This window comes from Trachinotus anak, unplaced genomic scaffold (genome assembly GCF_046630095.1).
Source record: "Trachinotus anak isolate AG129_WGS33_773 ecotype Australia unplaced genomic scaffold, CSIRO_AGI_Tana_v1 ptg000003l, whole genome shotgun sequence".
In the NCBI taxonomy this organism is placed as follows: Eukaryota; Metazoa; Chordata; class Actinopteri; order Carangiformes; family Carangidae; genus Trachinotus; species Trachinotus anak.
This window is the reverse complement of record NW_027273854.1, coordinates 14,405,090-14,427,194: the sequence shown is the minus strand read 5'-3', so window position 1 is coordinate 14,427,194 and position 22,105 is coordinate 14,405,090. Positions and strand designations below refer to the sequence as shown.

Sequence of the window (22,105 nt, the reverse complement as noted above, 5' to 3'; positions counted from 1 at the left end):
TTTAGAGAGCCACTTCCCCTTTTCTCTGCACCTTAGGGAACACAGCTGCAGCAGTGGAACTTTGTTGAAACCGTCAGAAATATAAATAAACTTCCTCGAAGCAACAGACATGTCTGTCAGTGTATTGATTTGCATATCAGCATGTATCCAGGCGTGAAGTAGCTCACATGCAGACATCAGGCGCATTTTCAGACAAAGGCAGGATGAAGCGTGATTTTTTTTTTGTGAACACACCTCAGCAAAATGAATCAAAATGAAAAGATACATCCATTAAATATGAAAACAATGCAGTGGTAGCATATAGTAAAACAGCAAAACAGAATCTGCATAACATACATTTGTAAAAACATTTACTTTATTTATCTCTATTTTAATTTCCTCACTAAACATACATATATTCCAGTATTATAAACTGAACCTTTTTTCTCTCATATTTGACATAACATACCTATATAATACCTAATAAAGCTCTGTTGTATTATTTCCATTTTCAACGTTAATTCTCCACTTCTTCAGCTCCCATTTGCCCAAACTTTAAATTGAAAGTTTAAAAATTTGAAAAAACAATTCAACCTTCCGTTATTACTGTGGTACTGTGACAGCTGAGAGTCAGTATGGCAGGCTAGTTACTTAACTTTTCCTGAGCAAGTGATGCACAGAGCTGATACTTTGAATCATTTTCATATTTACTGATATGAGCAGTAATCAAAAAGCTTTAATCTTGTGTTCTTGAATGCAGCTAATGCAAGGTTATTTTACTGTACATGTGAAATGGCCTTTACACATCTTGAACTACTTAGGGGCTGATAAATAAAAATTCAGCTGATGCTACAACTGATGAATTCAGGGAAACAATTCAACCTGTTAACTTCAGTAACCTTCAAACACATGATTAACTAGAAGGGCACAAAGAGGGCACAGACCTCCTCCAAGGTCAATGTCAATCAACATACACCAGAATTCAAATTCATATTAAATGATCCAGATCTACCCCAAAATTTCATGGATTCTCCCCTGGTCCATGACCCATCCCCCACCAAGTTTGGTGCAAATCTGTTCAGAATTTTTTTGTGTAATCTTGCTGACAATTAAAAAAAGGCAGGCGAACACATGACTCTTTGGCAGGGGTTATATGTCGAATATGTTCCACTTGAGAGTAATATGAAGTTACCAGATGAACAATTTCATAGAGCTAGACCACTTGTGATTGGATCACTCAGGACGCATGTTAATACCAGGTCTGAACAGGGCCTCGAGTGTTTTATGTGTACTTGTTGATGTGCTGGGGGACCTTTGGTTCACACAGCAGCTGGTCAAAGGAGGTGTGAAAAGTGAGTGAAGACTACCATCTAGTGGGAAAGGCTTTATGGAGATTAAGTGATCACTTATTTGGTCTTGGTGGTAGTAAAATTCAACAAAAAATACCATTTACTAACTCACTCATTCATTATTATTTTTTTTAATATTCATGTGATTCCAGCCAGGCAATGATTCCATGACTCATTGTTCACTTTAATAAAATAGAAATGACAAGTTCAAGTTTCTCTTTCAAACACTGTTGAATCCACAATATGCAAATATTATAAGTGATACATTCTGCTAAAATACTTGAGTTCACATGATCAGATCTATGCAGACCTACATTAAAAGCCTTCCACTATAATATTTGCATTTACAACCTGCTTATATAGTGATGCAGCTCAAAGCAAGTAACCCAGACACCGGACCGCCTTCGGTGTTCATTCTGGAGTGGAGGAAAGCTCAAACGTGAGCCTCACAAGATGAAAATGGGCTTGTGCTGCCATCTACTGGTTTGTAGCTCCATTGTCCCGACTTTGTAAAGCCCAAAACTTGTCAACACACTACAGTCTGACACAATATCACAACTGTCCGGGCACAAGTGCAACAAACTTGAACCTTTTAGCCAACAGAGGTCAGTGCAACAATGTTTTTCCTCCATTCCAAATTAAGTTTGGAGTTGCTATTTTCAACAGCTTTGTTTAAGTGGTGGGGCTTGTCTGAGATCACAAGTACCAGAGGAGGGTAAATGATACAGGTGCTAAAATAAAAAAAAAAAAATTAAAAACAAACAAATTACAAAGCATTTACTGAGGGCTAAGTTTTAAATATCACTGAAAAAATATGTGCATTTATTTGCCTTCTCAAAAAAATAGTAATTATGACATTAAAAAGCACCCATCCAACACTAACCCCAGAAGATGTGGAAGCAGATGGCACAGACTTGGCCCATGTCTCTATTCCAAGGTTAGAGGCAGCCAAATACATACTGTATTTACTGAATACTGTATTTTCTTTATTTGCCATAATGCAGTAGTAGTTCTGTGAACATCAAGTTTAATGACCTCTTTTTTTAATGTTATAAAATGTTCGATCAAAATTGCGGTGAACTTTGTCAGTAGAAGATGTTTCATGTGAAGCTTTAGTGAGACAGAATCATAACATGTTTAAAAAAATAAATATAGATCTAAAAAAAAGTTGCTCTGTTCTGTTTTTTTATTTGTGTAAATAAAAGTCTCTTTCCTTTTTTAAAAATCTATTCAATAGAAAACTCCTTTGTTTTCCTGTGACCAGTCATTTGTGTGGTGTTGGTGAAGTGTGATGAGGTTTTGGGAAGGGCTTGTATCACTGTGGTTTATAGTGGTAGCTGGGGCACAGTGATATACACCATAACAAAAACCATGCTGTAAACCAGGCTGTAAAAACTCATCTGCATATCTCCTGTAATTGTAAAGTAAGCAAAACTCCCACTGGATGATGAGAATATCAAATTAGTGTCAAAGGATATATTGGTATTGTTAAATTATTTTTTTTATTTATTCTTATTGACCAAACTAAGTTAACATATGAAACGGCACAGTTCTGAAACCACATACAATTCAGTACAGGAGCCCTGTAATGTGACACTGTGTGTTTGTCGACCCTGTGGTGCTGCTTAGTAGAGGTGATGTATTTCATTACATTGAGAAGTGTTTTTAATATTCTGTATGACATATACTTGATTTAATTAAACAATTTTCCATCTCTTCAAACTGTTCATGTTTGTCTAACAAAGACACTTAAAAAAAATTGTGGGGAGGCTTTTTAAAAGGTCATTTGTTTATTTGTGTCAAATTACACACAGCACTGAAAAGGTAGTCCACGTTATTCATATAAAGTCACAAGGCTGTGTTATAATACATTATCTGATATAGCACATAAAATATTATGTTTGCTGACTCTGCAAAAAAAGCGCACAAATATTCACTATGACATTAAAGAAATAATAGAAATAATTCATAACAATTAATAACAAAATAATAGACAGACTTACATGTTGCACAATAAATATTCAGTTAATTAATCACGAGGAATGTAAATTCATAAAAGAATGAGTACCTGCAAAACGCTTCATTTCATTTAAGTAGAAGGAAAAATAACTATACTGCAGAGAAATGTATGACAGCTACATTGTGACACTGGTTTTTGCATCGTGGTGTAACATTGTGTAACTGGGGTGGCCACAATGATTCACACAGTTACAAAAACCTCTGAGGAGAAGCGAGAGTCTTTCTACCGAGAGTGGAAGGTGCATGTTAGCACTCAGTACAACACTAATAAGTAGTGCTCTATCACCATAACATAAATATAAATACAAATACAAATACAAGTGTGTAATCTTAGAATTTCTCCTTTGATTGCTCTATTGCTTGCAGCCCATCTCCATCATATGCTGTGGACATCCAGTGAAACCGTGGTGAATGTTTTATGTCGTGTGGACAGTGAACAGGCCAAGTGGACAAGAATCTTCTGCAAACTGGTGTCAGTCGAAGATGTTCACAGACTGTGCAGAGGCCACAAAGCATTTAGAATTGACAGAACTCATTGTCTCTTACATATGACATAATATTCAACCCAATACAACACTAAAAGAGAAAACAAGTAATAATATTTACAAAGAAAATAAAATATTATATGATATATATTATATATAAAATGATATATGACAGTTTTATATATAGGATTTACTTAGGACCTTACAAATACAGTGTGTTTATTGGCAGCACTCCAATGTTATCAGTGATTATACGGTAATTCATCATTGGTACAAACACATTCAAAATTAAATGATCAATCCTGCCATGTAACAATGATATTTTTTTTTTTTTTTTAAATCCAGACTGTGTACGGCAGCAGTACATGGCAGCTTTATTGTGACACTGGTTTTTGTATTGTGGTGTATCACTGTGTCCTGGAGTGGCCACAGTGATACACACAGAGTTACAAAAACCCCTCAAGATAGAAGCAAGGGTCTTTATACTGGGAATGTAAGGTGTATGCAAACACTCAGTACAACCCTAGGAAGCTGTGCCTTTATTAATGTACAGTTAGCCCAAACATGTCATATGATTCACTTTGTCAAAAAATACAGTAAATTATGGAAATGTACCGCTTCAAAGACTTTTCATGGATAGTGTCTTCATGTCACTGGCAGCACAACTTGTAGCACAAAATTTGAAATTAAAGATGGGCAACCTTTGTGTTAGGTCCCACAGTGTTTTAATGATACACTTGAAAAAATAAAGAGTATGAACATGTCATCCTGCTGAAACCTAATGACCTTGTTTATGCTCCAGCAGTTTCGTTTCTCATTCAAAACTGGTGAAAGTGATTTGCCAATATCTTTACTGCATGATGTATATTAATAAATGTGTTTAAATATATATTTGTTTCAATAATTACCACTCTTGAATAAATTAATCATTAAAATAAATAAATAAACATTACAACAGTAGAAAACACACAGTTGAAAGTAAAAGCAAGTGTGTGTCATCATAGCCAGTGAGCAGGGTGAAGTTTTTGTATCGGGTTGTATCACAGTGTAGTTACTATAGCAGTGGCCACAGTGATACATCCTATGACAAAAACCTCCTTCCACTAAGGAGATGCTGTGTATGATGCTAATACAGACAAAGTTAGTAGATGAGACTGCTTCCTGCTGCCTGTATATTACCAATAAAACTCACCTGTATCATACTGTATGTGAACCAGCCGCTATGGCAATTCATGCAATACTTGTCAAGGTATTTCACTAAAGTCAGTCTAGCTAATTTAGGGTATCAGCAAAACCATTGGGATTCAACATCTGGGGACCATGAATGTTTGTACAAAAATTCTGCCTAATCCATTAAATAGTTGTGTGGTGTTGGTGAAGTGTGATGAGGTTTTGGGAAGGGCTTGTATCACTGTGGTTTATAGTAGTGGTAGCTGGGGCACAGTGATATACACCATAACAAAAACCATGCTGTAAACCAGGCTGTAAAAACTCATCTGCGTATCTCCTGTAATTGTAAAGTAAGCAAAACTCCCACTGGATGATGAGAATATCAGATTAGTGTCAAAGGATATATTGGTATTGTTAAATTAATTTTTTTATTTATTCTTATTGACCAAACTAAGTTAACATATGAAACGGCACAGTTCTGAAACCACATACAATTCAGTACAGGAGCCCTGTAATGTGACACTGTGTGTTTGTCGACCTTGTGGTGCTGCTTAGTAGAGGTGATGTATTTCATTACATTGAGAAGTGTTTTTAATATTCTGTATGATATATAATTGATTTAATTAAACAATTTTCCATCTCTTCAAACTGTTCATGTTTGTCTAACAAAGACACTTAAAAAAAGTGTGGGGAGGCTTTTTAAAAGGTCATTTGTTTATTTGTGTCAAAATACACACAGCACTGAAAAGGTAGTCCACGTTATTCATATAAAGTCACAAGGCTGTGTTATAATACATTATCTGATATAGCACATAAAATATTATGTTTGCTGACTCTGCAAAAAAAGCGCACAAATATTCACTATGACATTAAAGAAATAATAGAAATAATTCATAACAATTAATAACAAAATAATAGACAGACTTACATGTTGCACAATAAATATTCAGTTATTAATCCTGAGGAATGTAAATTCATAAAAGAACGAGTACCTGCAAAACGCTTCATTTCATTTAAGTAGAAGGAAAAATAACTATACTGCAGAGAAATGTATGACAGCTACATTGTGACACTGGTTTTTGCATTGTGGTGTAACATTGTGTAACTGGGGTGGCCACAATGATTCACACAGTTACAAAAACCTCTGAGGAGAAGCGAGAGTCTTTCTACCGAGAGTGGAAGGTGCATGTTAGCACTCAGTACAACACTAATAAGTAGTGCTCTATCACCATAACATAAATATAAATACAAATACAAATACAAGTGTGTAATCTTTGAATTTCTCCTTTGATTGCTCTATTGCTTGCAGCCCATCTCCATCATATGCTGTGGACATCCAGTGAAACCGTGGTGAATGTTTTATGTCGTGTGGACAGTGAACAGGCCAAGTGGACAAGAATCTTCTGCAAACTGGTGTCAGTCAAAGATGTTCACAGACTGTGCAGAGGCAACAAAGCATTTAGAGTTGACAGAACTCATCGTCTCTTACATATGGCATAATATTCAACCCAATACAACACTAAAAGAGAAAACAAGTAATAATATTTACAAAGAAAATAAAATATTATATGATATATATTATATATAAAATGATATATGACAGTTTTATATATAGGATTTACTTAGGACCTTACAAATACAGTGTGTTTATTGGCAGCACTCCAATGTTATCAGTGATTATACAGTAATTCATCATTGGTACATACACATTCAAAATTAAATTATCAATCCTGCCATGTAACGATATATTTTTTTAAACTTACAGTGGCCATTACATTTGTACAGAAATTTTGATTTTGAATTATTTAAGTGAAAAGATCCAGAGTGTGTATGGCAGCAGTACATGGCAGCTTTATTGTGACACTGGTTTTTGTATTGTGGTGTATCACTGTGTCCTGGAGTGGCCACAGTGATACACACAGTTACAAAAACCCCTCAAGGTAGAAGCAAGGGTCTTTATACTGGGAATGGAAGGTGTATGTAAACACTCAGTACAACCCTAGGAAGCTGTGCCTTTATTAATGTACAGTTAGCCCAAACATGTCATATGATTCACCTTGTCAAAAAATACAGTAAATTATGGAAATGTACCACTTAAAAGACTTTTCATGGATAGTGTCTTCATGTCACTGGCAGCACAACTTGTAGCACAAAATTTGAAATTAAAGATGGGCAACCTTTGTGTTAGGTCCCACAGTGTTTTAATGATACACTTGAAAAAATAAAGAGTATGAACATGTCATCCTGATGAAACCTAATGACCTTGTTTATGCTCCAGCAGTTTCGTTTCTCATTCAAAATAGGTGAAAGTGATTTGCCAATATCTTTACTGCACGATGTATATTAATAAATGTGTTTAAATATATATTTGTTTCAATAATTACCACTCTTGAATAAATGAATCATTAAAATAAATAAATAAACATTACAACAGTAGAAAAAACACAGTTGAAAGTAAAAGCAAGTGTGTGTCATCATAGCCAGTGAGCAGGGTGAAGTTTTTGTATCGGGTTGTATCACAGTGTAGTTACTATAGCAGCGGCCACAGTGATACATCCTATGACAAAAACCTCCTTCCACTAAGGAGATGCTGTGTATGATGCTAATACAGACAAAGTTAGTAGATGAGACTGCTTCCTGCTGCCTGTATATTACCAATAAAACTCACCTGTATCATACTGTATGTGAACCAGCCGCTATGGCAATTCATGCAATACTTGTCAAGCTATTTCACTAAAGTCAGTCTAGCTAATTTAGGGTATCAGCAAAACCATTGGGATTCATCATCTGGGGACCATGAATGTTTGTACAAAAATTCTGCCTAATCCATTAAATAGTTGTGTGGTCTTGGTGAAGTGTGATGAAGTTTTGGGAAGGGCTTGTATCACTGTGGTTTATAGTGGTGGTAGCTGGGGCACAGTGATATACACCATGACAAAAACCATGCTGTAAACCAGGCTGTAAAAACTCATCTGCGTATCTCCTGTAATTGTAAAGTAAGCAAAACTCCCACTGGATGATGAGAATATCAGATTAGTGTCAAAGGATATATTGGTATTGTTAAATTATTTTTTTTATTTATTCTTATTGACCAAACTAAGTTAACATATGAAACGGCACAGTTCTAAAACCACATACAATTCAGTACAGGAGCCCTGTAATGTGACACTGTGTGTTTGTCGACCCTGTGGTGCTGCTTAGTAGAGGTGATGTATTTCATTACATTGAGAAGTGTTTTTAATATTCTGTATGACATATACTTGATTTAATTAAACAATTTTCCATCTCTTCAAACTGTTCATGTTTGTCTAACAAAGACACTTAAAAAAATTGTGGGGAGGCTTTTTAAAAGGTCATTTGTTTATTTGTGTCAAATTACACACAGCACTGAAAAGGTAGTCCATGTTATTCATATAAAGTCACAAGGCTGTGTTATAATACATTATCTGATATAGCACATAAAATATTATGTTTGCTGACTCTGCAAAAAAAGTGCACAAATATTCACTATGACATTAAAGAAATAATAGAAATAATTCATAACAATTAATAACAAAATAATAGACAGACTTACATGTTGCACAATAAATATTCAGTTAATTAATCACGAGGAATGTAAATTCATAAAAGAACGAGTACCTGCAAAACGCTTCATTTCATTTAAGTAGAAGGAAAAATAACTATACTGCAGAGAAATGTTTGACAGCTACATTGTGACACTGGTTTTTGCATTGTGGTGTAACATTGTGTAACTGGGGTGGCCACAATGATTCACACAGTTACAAAAACCTCTGAGGAGAAGCGAGAGTCTTTCTACCGAGAGTGGAAGGTGCATGTTAGCACTCAGTACAACACTAATAAGTAGTGCTCTATCACCATAACATAAATATAAATACAAATACAAATACAAGTGTGTAATCTTAGAATTTCTCCTTTGATTGCTCTATTGCTTGCAGCCCATCTCCATCATATGCTGTGGACATCCAGTGAAACCGTGGTGAATGTTTTATGTCGTGTGGACAGTGAACAGGCCAAGTGGACAAGAATCTTCTGCAAACTGGTGTCAGTCGAAGATGTTCACAGACTGTGCAGAGGCCACAAAGCATTTAGAATTGACAGAACTCATTGTCTCTTACATATGACATAATATTCAACCCAATACAACACTAAAAGAGAAAACAAGTAATAATATTTACAAAGAAAATAAAATATTATATGATATATATTATATATAAAATGATATATGACAGTTTTATATATAGGATTTACTTAGGACCTTACAAATACAGTGTGTTTATTGGCAGCACTCCAATGTTATCAGTGATTATACGGTAATTCATCATTGGTACAAACACATTCAAAATTAAATTATCAATCCTGCCATGTAACAATGATATATATATTTTTTTTTTAATCCAGACTGTGTACGGCAGCAGTACATGGCAGCTTTATTGTGACACTGGTTTTTGTATTGTGGTGTATCACTGTGTCCTGGAGTGGCCACAGTGATACACACAGAGTTACAAAAACCCCTCAAGATAGAAGCAAGGGTCTTTATACTGGGAATGGAAGGTGTATGCAAACACTCAGTACAACCCTAGGAAGCTGTGCCTTTATTAATGTACAGTTAGCCCAAACATGTCATATGATTCACTTTGTCAAAAAATACAGTAAATTATGGAAATGTAAATTATGGATATTATGGAAAGACTTTTCATGGACAGTGTCTTCATGTCACTGGCAGCACAACTTGTAGCACAAAATTTGAAATTAAAGATGGGCAACCTTTGTGTTAGGTCCCACAGTGTTTTAATGATACACTTGAAAAAATAAAGAGTATGAACATGTCATCCTGCTGAAACCTAATGACCTTGTTTATGCTCCAACAGTTTTGTTTCTCATTCAAAACTGGTGAAAGTCATTTGCCAATATCTTTACTGCACGATGTATATTAATAAATGTGTTTAAATATATATTTGTTTTAATAATTACCACTCTTGAATAAATGAATCATTAAAATAAATAAATAAATAAACATTACAACAGTAGAAAATACACAGTTGAAAGTAAAAGCAAGTGTGTGTCATCATAGCCAGTGAGCAGGGTGAAGTTTTTGTATCGGGTTGTATCACAGTGTAGTTACTATAGCAGTGGCCACAGTGATACATCCTATGACAAAAACCTCCTTCCACTAAGGAGATGCTGTGTATGAAGCTAATACAGACAAAGTTAGTAGATGAGACTGCTTCCTGCTGCCTGTATATTACCAATAAAACTCACCTGTATCATTGTATCATACTGTATGTGAACCAGCTGCTACGGCAATTCATGCAATACTTGTCAAGGTATCTCACTAAGCTCAGTCTAGCTAATTTAGGGTATCAGCAAAACCATTGGGATTCATCATCTGGGGACCATGAATGTTTGTACAAAAATTCTGCCTAATCCATTAAATAGTTGTCTGGTCTTGGTGAAGTGTGATGAGGTTTTGGGAAGGGCTTGTATCACTGTGGTTTATAGTAGTGGCTGGGGCACAGTGATATACACCATGACAAAAACCATGCTGTAAACCAGGCTGTAAAAACCCATCTGTGTATCTCCTGTAATTGTAAAGTAAGCAAAACTCCCACTGGATGATGAGAATATCAGATTAGTGTCAAAGGATATATTGGTATTGTTAAATTATTTTTTTTATTTATTCTTATTGACCAAACTAAGTTAACATATGAAACGGCACAGTTCTAAAACCACATACAATTCAGTACAGGAGCCCTGTAATGTGACACTGTGTGTTTGTCGACCCTGTGGTGCTGCTTAGTAGAGGTGATGTATTTCATTACATTGAGAAGTGTTTTTAATATTCTGTATGACATATACTTGATTTAATTAAACAATTTTCCATCTCTTCAAACTGTTCATGTTTGTCTAACAAAGACACTTAAAAAATTGTGGGGAGGCTTTTTAAAAGGTCATTTGTTTATTTGTGTCAAATTACACACAGCACTGAAAAGGTAGTCCATGTTATTCATATAAAGTCACAAGGCTGTGTTATAATACATTATCTGATATAGCACATAAAATATTATGTTTGCTGACTCTGCAAAAAAAGTGCACAAATATTCACTATGACATTAAAGAAATAATAGAAATAATTCATAACAATTAATAACAAAATAATAGACAGACTTACATGTTGCACAATAAATATTCAGTTAATTAATCACGAGGAATGTAAATTCATAAAAGAACGAGTACCTGCAAAACGCTTCATTTCATTTAAGTAGAAGGAAAAATAACTATACTGCAGAGAAATGTATGACAGCTACATTGTGACACTGGTTTTTGCATTGTGGTGTAACATTGTGTAACTGGGGTGACCACAATGATTCACACAGTTACAAAAACCTCTGAGGAGAAGCGAGAGTCTTTCTACCGAGAGTGGAAGGTGCATGTTAGCACTCAGTACAACACTAATAAGTAGTGCTCTATCACCATAACATAAATATAAATACAAATACAAATACAAGTGTGTAATCTTAGAATTTCTCCTTTGATTACTCTATTGCTTGCAGCCCATCTCCATCATATGCTGTGGACATCCAGTGAAACCGTGGTGAATGTTTTATGTTGTGTGGACAGTGAACAGGCCAAGTGGACAAGAATCTTCTGCAAACTGGTGTCAGTCAAAGACGTTCACAGACTGTGCAGAGGCCACAAAGCATTTAGAATTGACAGAACACATTGTCTCTTACATATGGCATAATATTCAACCCAATACAACACTAAAAGAGAAAACAAGTAATAATATTTACAAAGAAAATAAAATATTATATGATATATATTATATATAAAATGATATATGACAGTTTTATATATAGGATTTACTTAGGACCTTACAAGCGCAGTGTGTTTATTGGCAGCACTCCAATGTTATCAGTGATTATACAGTAATTCATCATTGGTACAAACACATTCAAAATTAAATTATCAATCCTGCCATGTAACAATGATATATATATTTTTTTAAAAGATCCAGACTGTGTATGGCAGCAATACATGGCAGCTTTATTGTGACACTGGTTTTTGTATTGTGGTGTATCACTGTGTCCTGGAGTGGCCACAGTGATACACACAGTTACAAAAACCCCTCAAGATAGAAGCAAGGGTCTTTATACTGGGAATGGAAGGTGTATGTAAACACTCAGTACAACCCTAGGAAGCTGTGCCTTTATTAATGTACAGTTAGCCCAAACATGCCATATGATTCACTTTGTCAAAAAATACAGTAAATTATGGAAATGTAAATTATGGATATTATGGAAAGACTTTTCATGGATAGTGTCTTCATGTCACTGGCAGTACAACTTGTAGCACAAAATTTGAAATTAAAGATGGGCAACCTTTGTGTTAGGTCCCACAATGTTTTAATGATACACTTGAAAAAATAAAGAGTATGAACATGTCATCCTGCTGAAACCTAATGACCTTGTTTATGCTCCAACAGTTTTGTTTCTCATTCAAAACTGGTGAAAGTCATTTGCCAATATCTTTACTGCACGATGTATATTAATAAATGTGTTTAAATATATATTTGTTTTAATAATTACCACTCTTGAATAAATGAATCATTAAAATAAATAAATAAACATTACAACAGTAGAAAATACACAGTTGAAAGTAAAAGCAAGTGTGTGTCATCATAGCCAGTGAGCAGGGTGAAGTTTTTGTATCGGGTTGTATCACAGTGTAGTTACTATAGCAGCAGCCACAGTGATACATCCTATGACAAAAACCTCCTTCCACTAAGGAGATGCTGTGTATGAAGCTAATACAGACAAAGTTAGTAGATGAGACTGCTTCCTGCTGCCTGTATATTACCAATAAAACTCACCTGTATCATACTGTATGTGAACCAGCCGCTATGGCAATTCATGCAATACTTGTCAAGGTATCTCACTAAAGTCAGTCTAGCTAATTTAGGGTATCAGCAAAACCATTGGGATTCATCATCTGGGGACCATGAATGTTTGTACAAAAATTCTGCCTAATCCATTAAATAGTTGTGTGGTCTTGGTGAAGTGTGATGAGGTTTTGGGAAGGGCTTGTATCACTGTGGCTTATAGTGGTGGCTACAGCACAGTGATATACACCATGACAAAAACCATGCTGTAAACCAGGCTGTAAAAACTCATCTGTGTATCTCCTGTAATTGTAAAGTAAGCAAAACTCCCACTGGATGATGAGAATATCAGATTAGTGTCAAAGGATATATTGGTATTGTTAAATTACATTTTTTAGTTATTTTTATTGACCAAACAAAGTTAACATATGAAACGGCACAGTTCTAAAACCACATACAATTCAGTACAGGAGCCCTGTAATGTGACACTGTGTGTTTGTCGACCTTGTGGTGCTGCTTAGCAGAGGTGATGTATTTCATTATATTGAGAAGTGTTTTTAATATTCTGTATGATATATACTTGATTTAATTAAACAATTTTCCATCTCTTCAAACTGTTCATGTTTGTCTAACAAAGACACTTAAAAAAAATTGTGGGGAGGCTTTTTAAAAGGTCATTTGTTTATTTGTGTCAAATTACACACAGCACTGAAAAGGTAGTCCACGTTATTCATATAAAGTCACAAGGCTGTGTTATAATACATTATCTGATATAGCACATAAAATATTATGTTTGCTGACTCTGCAAAAAAAAGCGCACAAATATTCACTATGACAATAAAGAAATAATAGAAATAATTCATAACAATTAATAACAAAATAATAGACTTACATGTTGCACAATAAATATTCAGTTAATTAATCACGAGGAATGTAAATTCATAAAAGAACGAGTACCTGCAAAACGCTTCATTTCATTTAAGTAGAAGGAAAAATAACTATACTGCAGAGAAATGTATGACAGCTACATTGTGACACTGGTTTTTGCATCGTGGTGTAACATTGTGTAACTGGGGTGACCACAATGATTCACACAGTTACAAAAACCTCTGAGGAGAAGCGAGAGTCTTTCTACCGAGAGTGGAAGGTGCATGTTAGCACTCAGTACAACACTAATAAGTAGTGCTCTATCACCATAACATAAATATAAATACAAATACAAATACAAGTGTGTAATCTTTGAATTTCTCCTTTGATTGCTCTATTGCTTGCAGCCCATCTCCATCATATGCTGTGGACATCCAGTGAAACCGTGGTGAATGTGTTTTATGTTGTGTGGACAGTGAACAGGCCAAGTGGACAAGAATCTTCTGCAAACTGGTGTCAGTCAAAGATGTTCACAGACTGTGCAGAGGCCACAAAGCATTTAGAGTTGACAGAACTCATCGTCTCTTACATATGGCATAATATTCAACCCAATACAACACTAAAAGAGAAAACAAGTAATAATATTTACAAAGAAAATAAAATATTATATGATATATATTATATATAAAATGATATATGACAGTTTTATATATAGGATTTACTTAGGACCTTACAAATACAGTGTGTTTATTGGCAGCACTCCAATATTATCAGTGATTATACAGTAATTCATCATTGGTACAAACACATTCAAAATTAAATTATCAATCCTGCCATGTAACAATGATATATATTTTTTAAACTTACAGTGGCCATTACATTTGAACAGAAATTTTGATTTTGAATTATCTAAGTGAAAAGATCCAGACTGTGTACGGCAGCAGTACATGGCAGCTTTATTGTGACACTGGTTTTTGTATTGTGGTGTATCACTGTGTCCTGGAGTGGCCACAGTGATACACACAGTTACAAAAACCCCTCAAGATAGAAGCAAGGGTCTTTATACTGGGAATGGAAGGTGTATGTAAACACTCAGTATTTCTTTATTGACCAAAGTATGTTAACATATGAAACGGCACAGTTCTAAAACCACATAAAATTCAGTGCAGTAGCCCTGTAATGTGACACTGTGTATTGTCGACCCTTTGGCCAAAACCCTTAATGGGCTAGGATGAAGCTACATGGCTAACTCCCTTATTATCTATTATCTATAATCTATCTATTTTTACAATTCTTTTTAACTGCTGTTACATGTATTGATGTCAGTGGTTGGTTGATAAATTCAGAAAACTGTGTACTTGCTACATAGTAAGGACCAAAAAATTTTATTAACAGAGTGAGGACATTTTGGGAAAGTGACAACACTTTGACCGGTCTTCATTATTTGAGACATCTTCAGATCACGTCTTGAGGGTTAAGACTTGGTTTTAGGGTTGGGGTTAGAATTAGGTTTAGGTTAGGGTTAGGCATTTGATGATTAAGGTTAGGGTAAGGGGCTAGGGAATGTAATTATGGCAATAAGTGTCCTCACAAATACAAAAGTACAAGTATGCATGTGTGTGTGTGTGTGTGAACCCCACAGCACCACCAAAGAGTGTGGTTATTTTTGTGGTAATTTCAGGTTGTCAACTCAGTGATATTGCAACATAAGGGAAAATATTCTGGGGTAACTGAAAGATGCGGACCCCGGTGTAATCAATACCTGTGGTGCATTTGTGTCCATTGGGGAAAAGAAGTTTTGTAGTGCTGTTCACAAAGTTTCTTACTTGATTTTATGCACCTTATGTATTCTACTTACTACATGTATTTGTTTAATGATTGTTTAATGATAATTTTTGGTGCCATTCACATGACTAGATTTTCACATTACTTTTATTTTTTTTTTAAATACTTTCATTAAAGTAATAGCATTTTGTGCATTGTGTGTCATGACAGTCACTGAGCATGGTGAGTATTTGTACAGGGTCATAACACAGTGTACTCTAACAGCCACAGTGACACATCCTATGACAAAAACCCCCCTCCACTGAGAAGGAAATGCGGTGTATGATGCTGATACAGAATAAAAAATGGTAGGCCTGTATGTGTTCAACAAAACTCTTTGTCAAAAAAGCAAAGATGCTTAAAGATTAACAAGTTTTCTCACTCAAAGGGTTGTGTTCGGGAATCACGAGCCTAGAAGTGATACAGTTTCCTTAGCACACTGGTATCATATAAATTATTATCAGATTTCAAATGGTGAAATATTAAATAAAATAGAGCAAACATGAAAAGCTTGCTGATTTCATAGTTTTACAGTAAAAAGGTACTGAAATGTAGTGAATACATGCACCATCAGGCAGAGGTTTTTGTATGAGTTTATACTGCTGTGTACTGGGGGGTGGGCACAGTGATATATGGCAATACAAAAACTTATCCTGAATTGAACTGTGGCATAAAGTCAGTATGCCTCAAGAAAAAGAAAAGATATTCACAAAATTTTCAGAATGTGTTAGACCCTGAAGAAATGTGATTATCAGTGGAATAGCAGAAGGGTAAATTTTCATTTATAAGTGGAATTTATATTTATATTTTTCTGAATTTCCTGAAACAAGACCAGTTGAAATCTAGTATATGTCTGGATCCCTATGGTCAAATCCTGATTTTGTAACTGTGACATCAGACGTTTTTCCTCCCCCCTGTTGCCAAGTGCTTGCTCTTTGTGGGAACTGTTGGGTTAAAAGTAAAGTGCCTCGAGATAATGTATATTATGATTTGGCGCTATACAAATAAAACTGAATTGAAAATTGAATCATCAAACACATAAAGACAAAGACTGAGCTGTGACTTCAGCTGTATTTACTTATAAAATGATCATTCAGAGAGAAAAGACAGAGGAAACAGACTATCTTTCTTGTTTTTCAGGCTTTTGGCTTTATTAGAGTCATAGTGAGAGAGAGAGAGACACATGAAAGTTGGGGGAAGGAGAGGGGATGACAGGCAGCAAAGGGCCACAGACTGGACTTTAAAACTTGGCCAGAGTGGAAAGATCTAAGCCCAGCTGGCACATGTTCCACCAGGTGAGCCCCAGGAGAGCCCCTAGACAGACTGTCTTTCCTATTTTGTCTCTCACACAGAACACAGCCTCTGTCTGGGATCCACAATAGTTTGGCCAGTTTTTTACTTCCGACTTCCCGTTTGCCAGGTGAATACAAACTAAACTTTCTGTAAGTGTTTCAAATTTAAAGCATTTCAGTGGGCAGAAACCCAATAATAACGCAATAAGCATATTGTCTCATTTCCAGTTGCTGGTGTTTCTGTTTACTGTAGTACTCAGATCTGCTCATTTCTTTAGCTTAGCAGTTGCAGATGACTTCTCTCTCTCCCTCCCTCTCTCCTGCTCTTGTTTCTTATGTTTATTTATTCCTCTGCCTAATTTCGTAATAATGATACCGTGATGAAAATATTTTCATTGCTGTATTGGAGGCGAGGGTCAGTCTATTGGAAGTGCTCCTCCACTTCCCTGCAGTTCCTGAGGAGCCAGGAAATTAGAGTGGATTGGTGACTGTCTGTAGCAAGAGGTGTAGCCCCATGCCCCCTGGTTGGTGTCCATACATGCTCCAGTCGTGTACCAGGTTTATACCCAGTCTTGTTTGAAAAATCAGGCAGTCAGTCAGTCAGGGACATTCCAGATTATAGGGCGGCCCCGCTGTTGCCGTCCAGCCAGAAAGGCATGAAAATCACAAAACCTTAATCATTTTTTCCTCATGTTTTTTTCTTAGCAGATGCAATATATTTCACATACTGACAAAGAAACATAATGGAACTGTTTTTTGTCCATTTAAGGTAAATTTGGTGTCAAGGTAATTTAAGTAAAACTTAAATGTGAGTTAATGGTCATGAATTAAGGATCCAGCAAATATTTAACTGTCACATCAACCTCTTACTAACTTGAAATGTACATCTGTTCTAATACAGATACAATGTTAAACTCAAATACTGTCAGTCTCAAATTAAAGGCATTATCAAGGCATAAATGAAAACATGTACTTGGGACTTTGGTTATCAACATCCTTACTATTTATGTAACCCAGAGGAAACCATCTTCACCACAACAGGTGCTTCCGCAGCCAGTTAACAAACTGAAACTTGAGACATTAAGCCACAGGCTCTGACACCAGCACTAATGGCACATTACAAAAAAGCAGGCCAGATAACCTACTGTATGTCTTCATCATGGATTTGTATATTTAAAAAATTAAAATGAAACAATTAAATTCTGACAGAAATCATTTTTGATTGTACTGCCTGAAGCAGTACCATTAAGTGACGCCATTTTCAACTGAGTATGTGATGAGTGCTAAGAGTATTTTGATCAACTGAAAGTGAAGATAAACATAAATGTCTCTGCAAACATCACAGAGAAGGGCGTTCGGGGCAACCATCGGTCACAGAGGCCCACAGAGGAGCGGACTAGCACACCTCCCAAATCGCATCGTGCCACTGCAGACGTGCACGACAAGCAAGCTGATTCAAATCCTGTCAGGATGTATGTTTTAAATTGAGACCAAAATAAAGAGAAGGGTTGTACATAAAACTAGGGCTGGGCAATGAAACAATCTCAGTCATCACCAGGAAAAACATTCTCACGATAACAATAGCTATATTTCCATCAACATATCTTTATGTACATTTTGAAATATTGCATTAGTGAAGGTTAACTGTAAAAGCAAAATTGGAAAAAACTTAAATTTTGCATTTTTTGCTTTTTCACTGGGGGGAGTTTTTGCCATTTTTGAAAAAGAGTTCATGTTAAATATCCATAAAGTTTTTATCGGCTCCATCAGTGCCTTTACCGACTCTATCAGTGTCCAAGGTGAAAAGGGCTCCAGGTTGATTCAGAGCTGGCTTTCCTCTCTTGATGTGTAAGTAACTTACTTACCTCAAAATTAATTTTTTCCCTCTAAAATTGGCTGTGTCTGCCACAGCATGTATAAAATGAATGAGGTGATTCATAACTTGAACTGATTGGAGATAATGAAAGTGTGTTTTAATTGAAAGTGAAATCCAAAAACACACTGGATCGTCGTGTGTCCCTGGCAGCTGCGAAACATCATGGTTTTCACTTCGGCACCCATGATAATGGATTAGAGCGGGCACACTACCTGTATGAGATGCATGTACCTTGCATCGGGGTTGCGTTTTCTTCTCTTTTTTTAACCATTTTAACAGCTGCATCTGGAGAACTTTGACATTTTAGAGGCATTTTATGGCAGAAATAAATCCGAAATTAATTAAAAATTAAGAGAAATCAGCACAAAAAGTAAGGAAATTTGTATTTGGTAGATTATTTCTTTGTTGTAACAATGCTTCTTGGCAATAAATCTAATACCATTGGAAAGCCTGTTTATTTCCCTTTTAAATGGTGCCACATTTGTGAGGAACATGAGCAGCAGAGCTGAGTATGTGGGTTGCGCCCATGAAATTTTCTCTGCCAATGCTGAACAGATTTTTTTGCTGTTGCTATTGACTCTTGTTAATCAGAGACTACCTCCAGAATTTGGGAGTGGAGAGGATGGCATGGCCTGCCAGCAGTCCTGAACTCAACCCCATTGAACACTTGTGGGATCAGCTTAAGCGTGCTGTTCGTGCCAGAGTGACCAACACAACCACGTTGGCTGACTTGCAACAAATGCTGGTTTAAGAATGAGATGCCATCCCACAGCAGTGTGTGACCAGGCTGGTGACCAGCATGAGGAGGAGGTGCCACGCTGTTGTGGCTGTGTATGGTTCTTTCACACGCTACTGAGGCTCTTGTTTGTTCAATGAATAAATTGTTAAATTGCCAATATGTCTTGTCTCTTCAGACTTCAATCATCCAATCCACCAAACAACACCAAACAAGAGTCAACAGCAAAAAAAAGGTGTTTGGCATTGGCAGAGAAGATTTGGCAAATCTTTCATGGGCGCAACCAACATACTCAGCTCTGCTGCTCATCCCTTTTTTTTAAAGAACTGGTATTCATCTGATTCCAACTGATTTTTTAAGTAGATAATTAAAATTGATGAATGTTGAATATACAACTTATAATCATGCATCAGTGAAATTCATCATTACATTCCAAAGTCGTTTTCCCTTAAGATATTAACATCTGCTTTTGTGGGAATATAACTTCCTGAATACAACTACTCTCTAGGTTGTTTGTACAAGCAACACATTACAACACAAGGTTATGTTTACTGTTAAGAGACATCTAGCAGTCTTGTGAGACAGCATCTGTGGATGTATTTACATTCAAGTAGCAGAACCGTCTAGTGGCCATAGTTATTGTGACGGGAGCAAAGAAGAATCTCACGTGCCATACATACAGAGCAACAACATCCATGTAGGTAGGATCGGTAACATTAGATTTTAGGGGATAAAGCTAGAAATTCTCAATATCTTTCTGATTATCAACAAATGTCATGAAAAGACTAAATCTGACATGTAGCTGCATAGCATTTCTCTGTGCCATGCAGCTCCACTGTTGTCCAACAACTACAGAAAAATACATCAATGAGCCAGTATCTCCTGGGACTAATGATCACATCCACAGTGTCTGGAAATGAGTTCCTGTATAGCTGAGGCTGCTGGTATGAGTCTTATCAGAGGGTAGGGAATAAATAACCTTGATGTGTTTTAAGTTAGAGGAGTTCTTTACAACCACATAAAAAATGGCACATCTCTCAATTTCACCATAACTGTTAAGTGAAGGTGTTTATTCTTTAAATTTCAATCAATTTCTATTAATTCCCCACCTTCCGGGCAGAAATAACAATAATGCCACAAGCTAATACACTGCATGTAAAATTCATAGTTGTGTAGTACTACACATTGAGACTTGTCAATAATATACACAAGACTTGTAGGCTAGTTAATGGACTAAAACATGAAGTAACTCCAGGGATGGACAGCCTGCTTGATTGAAGTGGTAATAATAAATCAAGTGAACATGTACAAAGAGTTACACTTTTTTAAATTTAAAATGTGAAAATGCGGACTTAAGATAAACAGAACTCTATAATGATTGTAAATTTATATCAAAGCGTAATATTAATTTGGCTGAATCCAGTTTATCTGGTTGTGTGAACTCCATGCTGCAGGAACTAGAGCTGACAGGAAGGTCTGATAAAGAGGAAGTGTTCACTAACCGTTGGCAAACACACTTAATTTTATGTAACCCGGACCACAGGAACTGAATATCTCATGGGAAATTATTAATAAATGGTACAGTGGGAACTCAGTGAAACCTGTTTACTTTCCTCGGTTTTAAAAACATTGTAAGTATTTGTATTAGAAGCAGACTGTAACATATCACTGTGATGACTACTTTGACTACTGGGGGAAAGGGACACAAGTCACAGTAACTTCTGGTAAGTAATAATTAATCTACTTTCAATGAAGACAATTCAGTATTTTTCTGGTTTTTCATTAAATGTATGTTGACTTAAAATGTACTTCAACTAGAAAGTAATCTGCAGATCAAAAGATCAGGTAAAATTTTAGGTAAATACAATACTTAAGTTATTAAGTATCACAGTTTGTTCGATGATCCAAGCTGTGACATATTTTTGCACTAAAGTGCTATTGAAACCTGTCACTGTGACTACTTTGACTACTGGGGAAAAGGAACAATGGTGACTGTCACATCAGGTAAAATAATCTTTTTTTGTCTTCATATTGAAAATGTAATATTTACACAGTTTAATGTAGCAAATTTGTATCTCAGTGGCATCAAAAGTCTCTTAAGATGCTAGTTTTTGTATGTTGGATGTGTTGACATATTACACTGTGACGATGCTTTTGACTACTGGGGGAAAGGCACAATGGTTACAGTTACATCAGGTAAGCCGATCATATTTTTTATTTCCCATGTATTGATTTTGATTTCAAAACATTTTCTGTATTTTTTAAGATTACAGTTGTGACAAGTTGCAGGTCCGTCATTTCTGGAATACTGTGTATTAAATGTGTTACAATTGGTAGACTGAATTTAAACTTATTTTAAACTTGAACTTGTTTGCAAAAGCTAAGGAAAATATGTCGATGGCAGAATGTGATGAAATAACCTACAATGAAAAGGGTAGAAATCTGGGAACAGGTTTTTGTATGCAGTGGTTAATGATTTATTAGACTGTGACTACGCTTTTGACTACTGGGGAAAAGGCACCATGGTCACCGTCACCTCAGGTATGTAACGATATTGTCTCAAACTAGAAAATGAAATTCGTAATTACATCACAAAAATATGTAGGAT

At 35.7% G+C, this 22,105-nt stretch overlaps 1 protein-coding gene across 4 annotated transcripts in view; it reads left to right on the top strand.

Annotated features, from left to right (window-relative positions):
• Nucleotides 1-22,105, top strand: part of LOC139618218 (uncharacterized) — a 68,737-nt gene that overhangs the window by 33,593 nt on the left and 13,039 nt on the right. For 2 of the 4 annotated variants that reach the window (XR_011689702.1, XM_071473975.1), the window contains exon 1: nt 21,063-21,221. Coding sequence is in view for 1 of the 4 variants with exons in the window: in XM_071473981.1 (XP_071330082.1) it covers nt 21,982-22,038 (57 nt within the window). In the remaining 3 variants the exon portion in view is untranslated. Of the gene's footprint in view, nt 1-21,062; nt 21,222-21,449; nt 21,502-21,981; nt 22,039-22,105 lie in introns of those variants that run through there. The other 2 variants (XM_071473981.1, XM_071473977.1) reach the window with 2 other exon arrangements.